This window comes from Rutilus rutilus (genome assembly GCF_951802725.1).
Source record: "Rutilus rutilus genome assembly, chromosome: 10".
NCBI lineage: Eukaryota > Metazoa > Chordata > Actinopteri > Cypriniformes > Leuciscidae > Rutilus > Rutilus rutilus.
The window spans coordinates 23,283,809-23,297,129 of NC_140215.1; the positions used below are offsets into that span (position 1 = coordinate 23,283,809).

The following is a 13,321-nucleotide window of genomic DNA, read 5'->3' on the forward strand; positions in this document are numbered from 1 at the left end:
GGAGCATTTCCGTTGTGTTGCGGCTTTATTTCGTTGTGTCGTACATTTTCCGTTGTGTTGTTGTGGCTCATTTCCGTTGTGTTGTAGCTCGTTTCCGTTGTGTTCTACATTTTCCGTTGTGTTGCGGCTTTATTTCCTTGTGTTGTAAATTTTCCGTTGTGTTGTGGATTCATTTCGTTGTGTTGTGAACTTATGTTTGCTTTTTAAATGTCGTTGTGTTGTGCACTACTGGGCCACCATACTACCCCTACACTAACCCTACCCCTAAACCTACCCATCACAGACAATTTTCTATATTTTTACATTTTCAAAGAACATCACTTAGTATGACTTGTAGCCTACGCTGTTTTCCTCATGGCGACCAAAATATGTCCCTACAAGGACAAGGATTTTGGAAATTGCCATCTTTGTGGCAATAATGCCACAAATAATGCCACTTTTTGTCCCCATAGGGTTTACCAGGCCACACACACACATACACACGCACACACAGCAGAGAAGCAATAGCAATTAACTTATCCCTTGCAGCTAAGCACAAATCACATCATACACACATACACAACAGACCAACTATTCCACATAGATCATCAAGAGCCAAATTAATTAAAAAGTTTTTCTTAAACTGAATGCACAGGTAAATAGGCCTAATAAAAAAACATCCAAACAGGTAATTCATAATAGATACACTACTGATTTGTTTTTTAGCAAGGATGCATTGAATTGATCAAAAGTTACAGATTTATTTATTTTTTTATCAAATAATCCTAAAAACATTGATCATGGTTCCACAAAAATATTAAGCCATTTTAATATTGATAAGAAATGTTTCTTGAGCACCAAATCAGCATATTATAATGATTTCTGAAGGATCATGTGACACTAAAGACTGGAGTAATGGCACCAATGGGCATGAGACCAGTGCTGTGCAAAAAATGGACCACGGTAATAAACCACATTACTAACAGGAATTTACAACCACAGTCCTTTCTGCCAAAACTATATATATATCTGCAAGAAATGCAAAAATACACACACACAGGACATTAAAACCTAATCATGGTGAAATAATAGGCCGATACGACATAAATAAGAGTTGAGAAAGTCGATTCTTTATTAATAACCGGCTTTATGTAGAGTTTTAAACTTAACATATAGCATGTTGTTCATGGCGCTCTTAGAGTTGGCTGTGCATTGTTTTGATATGCTCTCTCCATTTTTGGATAGGAGGACTGCCACAAGCCACAAGTTTTTTCAGAAGAGGACAGGGCTCTAAATGAGACACATCAGGATGGGCTTGGTGGTAATGCTCCAACCTCTCCTGGACTCTTTCCAGGCCCACCATGCTGGCGTAGAACATGGGCCCACCTCGGTGCCTTGGAAAGCCATAACCGAACTGATAGATGACGTCAATATCCTCCGGTCTGGCAGCTATGCCATCCTCCAGAATACGAAAGCCCTCGTTGGCCAGGGCGAAAAGGCATCGCTCGATTATTTCCTGATCTGTAATATTGCGCGGTTTAATGCCGTACCTGCTCCTGTACGTCTCAAGGAGGTTCTGGATCAGTGGGTCAGGCTTTGCGTTTGTGCCCCCAGGTTTGTCGTACATGTACCAGCCACGACCGGTCTTCTGGCCAAACCTGCCTTGCTCACAGACCATGTCTGGAATGGGACAGTACTTACGCCCTTGGCGCCTACGTGGGGGATTTTTCGGGTCAACATCAGGCCCGGTCAACCCGGATTCCTTCCGGACTCTCCAACCAACATCAAGACCTGCAAGGTCAGACATCCTAAAGACACCCATCGCGAAACCAAAGTCCTCCAGAACCTTGTCGATTTGTTCAGGTGTGGCCCCCTCCTCCAGCAGGAAGGTGGCTTGATCCGAGTAAGGCTTCAGCATACGATTTCCGACAAAACCAGGGCAGTTTCCAACAGCAACACTCACCTTTCCCATCCTCTTCCCAAGGCTCATCGCTGTAGCGATGGTTTCACTTGAGGAGCGAGGCCCACAGACAACTTCTAAGAGCTTCATGACATGTGCCGGCGAGAAGAAGTGCATCCCAATCACCAGCTGCGGTCTATCTGTCACACCGGCCAACGCATCCACATCCAGACCAGAGGTGTTGGAGCAGAGTAGAGTGGTTGGTCTACACACCTTGGACAATTCTTGGAAAACACGCTTCTTAAGTGCCATGTCTTCAAAGACTGCTTCAATAACAAGGTCCACATCCTTCAGGTCCTGTAAGCTGAGGGTGAATTTGAGGAGATTGAGAGAGGCACTCACTCCCCGTCTTTTGGCATCTCTCTCCAGCATGCCAATCACCATCTGCCTGCCAGTCTCCATGAGTTTCTTGTCTGACTCTACAGCAATGACAGAAATTCCCACACGTGCAAGAGACACAGCAATGCCCCTTCCCATAGTGCCCAGACCTAAAAGGGAGACAAATTAATGGTCAATATGGAGTAAAACAAAACCACCAATTTAAAACAACATAGGCACAATTAGACTTGTTAATTGGCAGATGGTGAAACTGATCAGAGCACAAAACTGTGCCATATTTCTATGCATGAGGGTTTGTACACTGCCAGCATTCTTCCTCTATGATAACAGAACATCTCTGCTTTTCTCAAACGTAAAGCAAACAGATGTTTCAACACTTCTGAAAAACAACATTGGCACACTAACAACCTATACGTGTGCATAAATCTGTCCAAAATAAGAATATTGAACAGAAACAAGGTTTTTTTTTTTATGTATTTTTACAATTTCAAATGTATGGTTTAAGTCGCTTGGGTTTAATAAATGGAAGTACATATAAAAAATTATTAATGTAAAAAATACATTAATGTTTTTTTTCTTCTTCTTTGGAATATTAAAGGGATACAGATCCCTACATTCCAAATCTGTACTTTTTTCTTTTCTGGAACATTAAAGAAAATATTTAGAAAAATACTTTTTTTTTGTCCATTCAATGAAAGTCAATGGGGTCCAATGTTGTTCTTCTCTATTTCAAAATATCTTCTTTTGGTTGCACAGAAGAAGGAAAGTCATATGTTTGAAACATTAGGGTGAGTAAAGTATATACCATTATAGTTTTTATTTAATTAGCTTTTATGTTTTTATTATGATTTCATAGTTATTTTAGTAGAATTTTTAGTGAATGTGTTTAGTAAATTTGTTATATGCTTTTGTCATTTTTACACGTTTTTTTTTTAATGTTACTTTTTATTAATTTATTTTTTTATTATTAAGATTTATTTTTTATTCATTTCCATTTAGTAATTTTGAGTGCTTCAACTTATTTCATTTAGTTGCCAAGGCAACATTTCTAATTTTTGTTTAGTTTCAAACAGCTTAAACAGCAGAGCACTCAAGCAATTTTAGTCATAAGTTTGATATGTCATAAGTTTGATTCCTATGGAAAGCAAAAACTGTAAATGTGAATCTTGAATGCAATGCAAACCGCTTTGGATAAAAGTGTCTGCCAAATGCCTAAATGTAATACTTATAATTATTTTTATTTTTTATTCAATTCACAAAAATGTTTAATAGTTTTAGTTAACCAAATAACCCTGCTACCATCCCCAGGTCTAGTTCATGCACATAAAGACATTCTCTTTTGGTACCTATAACGGCTGCACTCCGGATCTCTCTGGGTTTGGTGTCATTCCATTGCGCTCCACTAGGTAGAGTCCATTTCCCAGCAGTCCTCTCAGCAAAGAAGCAGTACTGAAGAGCCCGGGCCTGGCCAGAGTTGAAGAGAGTGGCCATCAGTTCACTCTCCCGCTTTATTCCCTGGCTGTAAGGCATTGTAGCGGCTGCCCGCACTGCCTGAACACAAGCCAAAGGTGCCATCACTCCCCGAGCCTTCTTCTGAATCTGCATAGTGACCGCTTCTAATAGGGCATCCAGATCTGGAGGGCAGGGCACGGTCAGCGTGCTCAGTCTTCGGGAAGACAGCGGTTTGGCTGTGAAATATATAATGGATATGATATCAAAATATAACCTAAAGTGATAAACAAAGGCACTGCTAAGTGGATAGTATTGAACCTCGTGTGGTATTTATGGCCATTTTATAACAAACATGGCAATTACTCTGAATCAGTAGAAATGGAACGGTCAAGAAGAAATTCCAAAATACTTATGGTAATCAGTTTCTAAAATATGTTAGATTTCTGAAAGTGTGTAATCGTAGCATTCAAAATACACAAACATTAGACCTGAGTTGAGTCATCAGCCTATCTCTTGGCACGCACGCGCACACACACACACGTTGTGTTTTCATGTTTTATGTGGACTCTACACAGACATAATGATTTTTATATTCTATCCTAGCCATCACAGAAAACTTTCTGCATTTGTAGTTTTGTGCATTTTCAAAAAAACATCATTTAGTATGATTTATAAGTTGTTTTCCTCATGGGGACAAAAAAATGTCCCCACAAGGACAAGGATTTCGGATTTCCCAGGAATCATAATTAACCTAATTATAACCAAGTCTTGATCCTCAAATGGGCCTTTAAAGGGGTGTCAGAAAGTGAGGACCGGCCAAAACGTCTTCACTTTACTCTGTCCTTACTCCGATGGTCTATAACTCAAACCAGTCCGAAAAAAAAAGAGAAAAAAAAATAGACACACACACACACACATAACACAACAGCCCATCAAAACTGCATTTTGAGTGTTTTGACTTCCTGCCTCACTAAAAGGATTACGCAGGGCGGTACCTGATTCAATATAGCTTTTAACTGCATTAGATTCATCTTTCCCTCTGGAATCTGGGTCACTCTGATGAGCCTTAAAGGGCAATCGGGACCAGAAACCAACAGTGTTGTCTGTTTTCTGCTCTGTCCCTTTTGAGCAATCAGTAGAAAGTATATTGACAGGAATTAGCATTTCAAAACAGTGTTGTTCCTTTCAAGTAACACATAGAAGCATGAGTGTCCAGTTTGATGTCTAGTGTGCTGTGCTATAGTGCACAATACAGATGTTGCTGTGGTTAATCTGTGGTGCTGTGGGAAGGACTTGAATCACTAATGCTGTGATTTATTGTAAGTAGGGCTGGGTCAGATCCTGATAGGTGCATGTGGCAGATGTTTCAGCGACTGGAAAACAAGATAAATCTCTGTAGCTATGAGTGCCGAGAGAAAGATTCTACAAAAAGTGTTTAGGGAATATGAGTGTGGCACTTTTGATTACTTTTTTCATGGTTTTCTGTTAAATAAGTAAATTAATAAAACAGAGCAAACACAACAATCTTGGTTCAGAGTATTTTTCCCATTCATTGTTAAAAATGATTTGAAACAAATTCTTCAGGTAAAGAGTTGTAATCCAAGAACTAAACGAACCAGCTACAAGATTAATCACACCATTTCAACATTTGATTTTAGGCAACAACAAAAAAGACATTAATGATGAGTAAATAAACTACTCATCCCATGAAGCACTGTGAAATATGTTACTGAAGTGAAATCAATGATACAATATAAAACGATCGACTTACAGTATAGTAATTATGAAGTAAGAATGCCATTAAAAAGTGTGAAGTCAGTAAGGATGCATTTATTTAATTAATAACAGTAAAAACTGTAATATTATGAAATATCATACATTTAAAACAACTTGTTTCTGTTTTAATATATTTAAAAATGTAATTTACATGATCCTGCATACATCATTCTAATACGTTGATTTGCTGTTCAAGAAACACTTATTATTATTAATAATGCTGAAAAAATGTTTTGTGGAAACTGTGATAAGAACAGCGTATATTCATATATTCACGTGATTATAGGTTTCACATGGGAATTTTACGTTTCACATGTAATCACGTGTTTCGCATGTGTAAATGTTCCAAAAGCACACATGTGATCCACATATTTCACATGTGCTTTTAACATGTTTTTACATGTTAAATTTCATATGTGCAAAATCACATGTGCATGTGGTCACATGTGACCACATGAGTTTTTGCACATGTGAAGTTCATGTGTTTTTTCTGTAAGGGATACTTGAAATTGAAATATTTTGAAACAATGTAAAAGTCTCTGTAACTGTTGAATAATACATATGTGCTGAAATGCTTTATTGGAGTGGGAGGTCTCTGCTGAGCTCTATCAATGGAGCAAATTAATGGGATTTCTTACCTCTGGGACTCTACTGTCTCACAATAGATATTAAGATCTATCACACACATGAGATTTATCATCCAGGCTAATTCTCAGCCATTCTCTTTAAACAAATTCTGTGTGGCCACAATTTGAGATGGAATCAACCCGTTTACATTCGGACAAATTTGGACCATTTGCAATTTACCATTAGTCAGTAAATCAGGTTGTTACCATACCTGTGACACGTTTGCTCCTGCTCCTCAATTCCATTTAGTTGACTGTTGCAAGGATTTTGCCGGGTTGATCTTCGCTCAGCGTGTGATTACAGTGAGAGCATTAGCTTTTGTGGCCAATCTTTAATCTCCCTCCACAGCTTATCCTGACTCTAGATGAACCCTGATCTCTCCGTAAGAGTGTCACTCACAACATTCACATTACAAGAGATCTGGCTCCCTCACTCTCAGTAGAGCATAATAAACAGCTGCACTTACTGTAGACCTAGAAAAGCCGAATAATTTGACAGAAATACTTCAGAGAGCCCGGCAATCGTTTCAATGATTTAATTGCTCTCATGTGATTTTTCATTACTGGAGGAAATGGGGGTCAAGCAGGAGGTGAAGAATTGGCATTCATTTTTCAGAAGCTGCAGAGAATCTCTAATTATTTTTCAGAGAGAGCACAATTTAACACGCTCCAAGCGACAGTATAAACAAAGATTTTTGACTTCACTTGCCCCGTATATAGTTAAGACGGCTGTACTGAAAGTCAGTACAAATATAACCATTAACATTTTGCATGTTTTTAAACCAGTTTGAGGGGATTTAAAGACCATCTTATCATCAAAAGCGAATAAAAGATATGTAATAATAAGAGCTGTTTTTACAAATAAAATAAAAATTAAAAGAAATTAAAAAAACATGCCATTTGTTTAAATTGTTCTCCAATGCTCAGAAGGGTCACAATTAATATTCTAATAATGTCTGTTCCTTTTCACTTCTTGAAAAATAGATCAAAAGCACAGAACGACTCTGAAACTCGTTGACAAGGATATGAAACATTAATTCCATTTGCTGTGACAAAGGATTTATCTGGAACCCTGACTCTGAAAGCCTGCCAAAGACTCGGCTTCGCTTTACTGTTCAGTCTTTTAATATCCGCATTTCTGCTTTGCAAGCTCATGCTCATGCTGACATACCTACAGCTCTCAGGGCAAACTCCACAGCCACCTCACAAGCATTCTGCTCGGTGACCTGGTCAACGATGCCCAGCTTCAGAGCCTCCTGGGAAGAGACATGGCGGCCTGCAATATGAAACAATAATTCTGCTGTTGGTAAAGGAGAAACTGAGCGATGTGGGGGTGCTTGACGTGATTATTTTTTTGCTTTATACATTATGACAATGGGTGAGGAAAATCCCATCATAACCATAAAACAACTGAAATCTCACTGCGCATTTTTAAAGGATTAGTTCACCCAGAAATGAAATGAAATTACTCACCCTCACAGCGTTTCAATCCCATATGCTGTTATTTTACCAGTGGAAAACAAATAAGTCTTTTTAAAGAATGTTCTTTACAGCTCTTAAAAAAAGAAGATATATGTGGTTATCATGAAATGTACAGAAAAAGCACTGAAACTTTTTGCATTCCACCAAAATAATAATAATAATAATAACAATTATAATACATACATTTGGAATGACATGAGGATGTGTAAATAATGACACAATTTTCATTTTTGGATGAACTGTTGCTGACACGATTTTCTTTTTAGAGGTGTTTTACAGCAGAACTGAACACTGTTTGCATCATTGAATCGTTATTTTCCTGGTTATCCCTGTAAAGCTGCTTTGAAACAATCTGTATTGTATAAAGCGCTATATAAATCTGTATTGGATAAAGCGCTCTATAAATAAAGGTAAGTGGATTTGACTTGTTGCTATATAAGCCATAAAGCAAATCAATCAGAAACAGTGTGCAATGCTGACACCTGGTGGGAAAAGTTTGATTTATTACTGAAAACAAAATGCAGTCCCCTACTGTTTTCATTTTTATCATAAAGTGCATTGGATGATCAGATTAACTGTAGCACTTTTTACAGTGAAGAATTTGTGAATTATTTATGAAATCCCTTTGAAAATATCATAGACATGGCAGTTATTGAGCAGCAAAAAAAAAAAAAAAGTGAGGGGCTCAGCTCACGCAATTTTAGCCAATCAGGAAATTCAGAAACAATCTCTGCAGGACATATTTCAGTCACTTGACTTTGACTGTTATGTTTTTTCGCGGAGCTGGGATTTACAGAGTAGGGCATGTGGCTGAAATTAGCAAAGAGGCTGAAATCTGTTGGGGTGAATTGTGGGTGTGCCAATAGGCTAAGTGTATGATTTACCCGTGGTGATTAGTTCTAGGGCAGCAGGAATGCCAATGAGCCTGGGAAGACGCTGAGTTCCCCCAGCAGCTGGCAGGAGGCCCAAAGTCACCTCTGGAAGTCCAAGACGTGCCTGGAACGCATAATACATTATAGTACATCACATAGTGCATAAACCACAAACCAACAACCTTTCCTTCTCTTAATAAACTTCAAATATTGATATCAAAGTTCAACCCATTAACCTACAACATAGCAGCACTAGACAGTATTGCACACTATCCAAGCATGTAAGCATGCATGTTCATAAGAATACACAGCAGTATAAAATGGTTTACCTTAGAGTGTGCAATACGGTAGTGACACACGAGGGCTAATTCAAGGCCCCCACCTAGAGCCACCCCCTCTATGGCAGCAACCACAGGCTTCTCTCCGGCCTCTATGGAATCCAACAAGGGTAGCAGAGGAGGTCCTCTCAAAGGCCCAGCAAACTCACGGATGTCTGCACCTGGAGAAAAATGAATTATCATCAGATGGTCTTCTTACATAACTCAGCCAGAACAAGCATATCAGTGAAAGACTTGTGCAACATACATGTGCCAGCATGTTTAACCTGAAAATGTGATTTTTATTTTTGGTGGATGTTTGACTGTGATATTCTAACCTCCACAGAATCTTCCATTCTCTCCACAGATCACCACGGCCGTGACCTTCGGGTCACTCAGGGCTCGATCCATGGTCTTTGCAATGCCATGACGCACAGCAGAACTAAGGAAAAAGAGCAGATGGGCATGTTAAAATCACTATTGTTCATTGACTTAAATGGGTTTGTATATTAATGCACTTGAAAACACTTTCAAGGACACTTTGTCTTTATCTATGTGTAATAGATCACATGTAACAATCTTATTTATAAAAGTTTTTTTAACTACGCAAAAGTTAGAATTATAACAATGTAGTACATAACAATAGGAAAATATATGCAAGATTCTAAAAATTGCTATACTTTGGTCTTGCTTTAATAACAAATACAAATGGATTGGAAAATATGTAAATGCATTGTTTTTTAGTAGGTTTATACTCACCTTAAGGAATTGACTGGTGGGTTGGTAAGAGTGATCAGAGCAACTGATCGTTTAACAAGTTCATATCGAGCCATTGTGTTGAGTATGTTTTGAGTTGAAAGAACTGCAGGACTTTGGAACTTGTGACCTGCAAACTCAGTGCGTCAATGCAATCACACCCACTCTGATTTATTATTTGACACGTAACATCTTCTAAGTGTCTTCCGTGACGATTAATTTTTAATGCGATAGTATAAACACATTGCTTTTCCAAAAAAGTTAACGTTATTCAAATCACATCTGGTCACCGCAGGAGTTGGCTTCCATTCCCGGAAGTGAATTTTCAGATTCTACTACGGTCAAGGACTGACTGAATATTAATCAAACGTCACATAAGTTTTGGACACACACATTTTAAATATTCTTTTTATACTTTAAATAATACGGAATATATATATATATATTTTGTATAAAAGCTTTTAGAACATAAAATATTCAACTTTTCATGGATTTGTTTCTTTTTTTATTTTCAAAAAGGCAATGTTGATATTGTCTGCTTGGTAAACTGGCGAATCAGCGAATTCCACTAAAGCGAGGGACTAATGAATATTAAATAGATCGCGTAGCCACCCAGCTGGCATTTTAACGTAGAGTCAGCGTTGAATCAACGTCAGGTGTCAGTGTTGGATAACCGTTGGATTTTGTTTAGATTTTGCAAATCTAATCAACGTTGAAATAGCAACGTCATTCCAACGTCAATCTAATCAACGTTGAAATAGCAACGTCATTCCAACGTCAATCTAATCAACGTTGAAATAGCAACGTCATTCCAACGTCAATCTAATCAACGTTGAAATAGCAACGTCATTCCAACGTCAATCTAATCAACGTTGAAATAGCAACGTCATTCCAACGTCAATCTAATCAACGTTGAAATAGCAACGTCATTCCAACGTCAATCTAATCAACGTTGAAATAGCAACGTCATTCCAACGTCAATCTAATCAACGTTGAAATAGCAACGTCATTCCAACGTCAATCTAATCAACGTTGAAATAGCAACGTCATTCCAACGTCAATCTAATCAACGTTGAAATAGAAACGTCATTCCAACGTCAATCTAATCAACGTTGAAATAGCAACGTCATTCCAACGTCAATCTAATCAACGTTGAAATAGCAATGTCATTCCAACGTCACGTTTCTCAACATAGGTGAATTTGCCAACGTTGAATCAATATTGATTTTAGTTTAGATTTTGCAAATCTAATCAACGTTGAAATAGCAATGTCATTACAACGTCAATCTAATCAACGTTGAACAGTCAGCTAGGAAGAAGCCAATTGGTCAAAGCAAGACCAGGAAGAAGATTAATAAAGACATTTCACTGACGTAAGAAACATGCTTTATTGCATGGCTGCAAGTGTGCCAACATTTCACACAACATCATTTTACACGTGTCGAACTTTAACCTTTAGAAAAACGGCCCAAACATTGGGCAACATTGAACACGGCTGGTTAAATCTTCCCTTCTTGTTACTTCTTTCTGCCACCGCCACCTATCCTCTCTGGTGCATATTTCAAGTATTTGGCCATGTATTCGTCTACTTTTGTTGTAGTTGTATCAAATGAGCTCAAGACAGCGTCTGATGAGGGGGGGGGAAACAGATCAGTATTAGCAAACGTTAACCTCTCAAATTAAAATATTTTGCAAATATCAACTTTTGTGGAATTGCCAATGTTTCAAGTATATAAATTAGTATTGATCAATGTGCAAGGTCATTGATAATCATGTGCTTGGGCAAGCAACAAAAGGCAGTTGGTAGTAACCAGTGCTGCCGGTAGAGAAGTTAGTCTAGAGCCCAGAATGGAGTACTGTATATAATATTTGACCATGCTCTGTAGAGTCCTCCAACTAAAATGATTTCTTCATTTCTTATGAATTATTATTCTGCTTACTATATTTAAAACACTGTTACAAAACTACTATGTTAAAGCAAACTCACCACAGATTATCTTGTAGAGACGGGTCTTCATGAAGGCAACCTTCCCACTTCTTCCTCTGAGGCTCATTATGGCCATCATTTTATTTGTCACAGTTCTGCCATGGTTAAACAGATTTATATTAGAATATTATATTGCAATCAAGTTCATTATGAAAATGTAGCAGAGAGTGAGTAAGTGGGTGTGTGGGGGGAGTGCATGACAGTATATGACAGGGAACATCACTGTAAACTAATGCAAAAAAGGAACATAAAGTTACTTACGCAGCCATTGACTTCTTCACATGGTCTGCAGCATCAACGCCTCCCAACATCTTCAGTTGTTTACTCGGAAAAGAACAAGAAACAAGAAATTAAAATTATAACCAGAAAATGTGGTCAGAGTCAGACCTCCACAAAGCAGGCACATGATGAGGACGAGGAGTTTGTAGTGGTCACCAAAGTGAACAAGCCAATTGTCATAATGAAACTTTGCCAGCACTTTACAAGATTAATTATTTAAAACTTACCAGTTCTACTCCCTCATTCTTGTCCTCCAAGTGATTCTCTAAAGCTTCAAGCTCTTCTTCAGTGTTTGCCGGCTTCACTTCATAACTTGTTCCAGCAGAGCTCTTGTCCCGCTGTCTTCCCGTATAGTATTTTCCTATAAAATATCCCGAAAAATGAAAATTTCAACATTCATCTTTCTGTTGCTATCCCTCTGCTGACAGCAAAAATTCGTACTACAAAACTGCAGCATTAACTATGCGAGTTGTGAAGCTAGGTCTAACGTGACTTTGCTTACAGATTGGCATGAAATCGTGCTCTCACAACAACCACGCTGTTATCTTAAAAAGGCCAATATCACGCTAAGGTTGACTTCAAGTAAGCAAAACGATGCTTTGAAAACATCTGTTTCGCTGAAAGGGCAAGGGGGTAGAAACAGGACAACAGTGCAGAGACTGACAGGTCCGATGGAAGGGCTAACATTAATGTTATGAGAGTAAGGTATTAAAATACGGGATATTTTACAGGAAAATTTGTCCACATACTGGTCCCTGGTTTCCCCATTTAACGTATCCCGGTAAATTCCACATCCTTTTCGGGATTCTAGCATCTTTTTTCTTTCTTTTCTTCTCCCTACTCTGTTTCTCCTCGTTCGACTTGCTGTATGTTTACATTCGCGAGGCCATCAACATGGCCGCCACGCCAAGTATGACGTCACGACGCCCATATTAATATATGTGACAGAGTCAGGCACACACAACATTTATTTAGGAATTTTCTAGTTATAAAATGTGACTTCAAAAACTTTGCTTACCGTTTGAGATGTTACCACCAAATTCATTCCGAACCCGTCCAGGTCAGAATCTGCCTGACGATGACAACACAGACCCACTTCGCGCATGCGCAATCGGGTGTTGTCTGGAACCGTCAGAGCCAATAGAATCACAGTTGTGTGATGGACAACCGCCGTCCTCCAATCAAGCTCTTGTGTTGAACGATATTCCAAAATGATCAATCAGACTGGAGTTGCTCTCAAAGTACGCCAGGAGATGTAGAAAGCGTCTCAATTCTCTTTTGGCTGATGTGTATTTATTTTTATTTTTTATTCCTTATGAAAACATGAATTGTATCTAAATGATGTATTACAAGATCAATTTCTTTTTTCGGCAAATTGTAACAAATGTGTTATGCAAAAAAAAAAAAAAAAAAAAAGAAAAGATGTAACGTTAGAAAGCGCTTTTATCACGACTCAACAAACGTTTAATTCAGAGTTGATCTTTCAACGTTGTATC

The 13,321-nt window shown here is 38.3% G+C and overlaps 1 protein-coding gene and 1 long non-coding RNA gene across 2 annotated transcripts; both read right to left on the bottom strand.

Annotated features, from left to right (window-relative positions):
* Nucleotides 1-1,080: 1,080 nt before the first annotated feature.
* ehhadh (enoyl-CoA, hydratase/3-hydroxyacyl CoA dehydrogenase) lies at nt 1,081-9,873 on the bottom strand. Its single transcript, XM_084420823.1, has 7 exons — nt 9,563-9,873; nt 9,142-9,245; nt 8,816-8,985; nt 8,499-8,610; nt 7,304-7,408; nt 3,625-3,966; nt 1,081-2,427 (listed from the first exon to the last, which is right to left on the bottom strand). The coding sequence occupies exons 1-7, from the start codon at nt 9,634-9,636 to the stop codon at nt 1,175-1,177; spliced, it is 2,160 nt and encodes a 719-aa protein (XP_084276949.1). The 5' UTR covers nt 9,637-9,873; the 3' UTR covers nt 1,081-1,174.
* Nucleotides 9,874-10,071: 198 nt separating this feature from the next.
* Nucleotides 10,072-12,716, bottom strand: LOC311298180. The gene is made up of 5 exons (XR_014628920.1): nt 12,575-12,716; nt 12,053-12,186; nt 11,808-11,870; nt 11,547-11,641; nt 10,072-11,186 (listed from the first exon to the last, which is right to left on the bottom strand). It is a non-coding gene; the product is annotated as an uncharacterized lncRNA (long non-coding RNA).
* Between the last annotated feature and the right edge of the window lie 605 nt (nt 12,717-13,321).

Bases quoted from the DNA above. Each gene is read 5' to 3' on its own strand.
- ehhadh (XM_084420823.1), bottom strand. From the start codon at position 9,636: ATGGCTCGATATGAACTTGTTAAACGATCAGTTGCTCTGATCACTCTT. The intron at 3,967-7,303 runs GTATGTCAGCAT...TATATTTCACAG, and splicing joins GTTTGCCCTGAGAGCTGTAG to CCAAACCGCTGTCTTCCCGA. The intron at 2,428-3,624 runs GTACCAAAAGAG...TCTCCCTTTTAG, and splicing joins CCGGAGTGCAGCCGTTATAG to GTCTGGGCACTATGGGAAGG.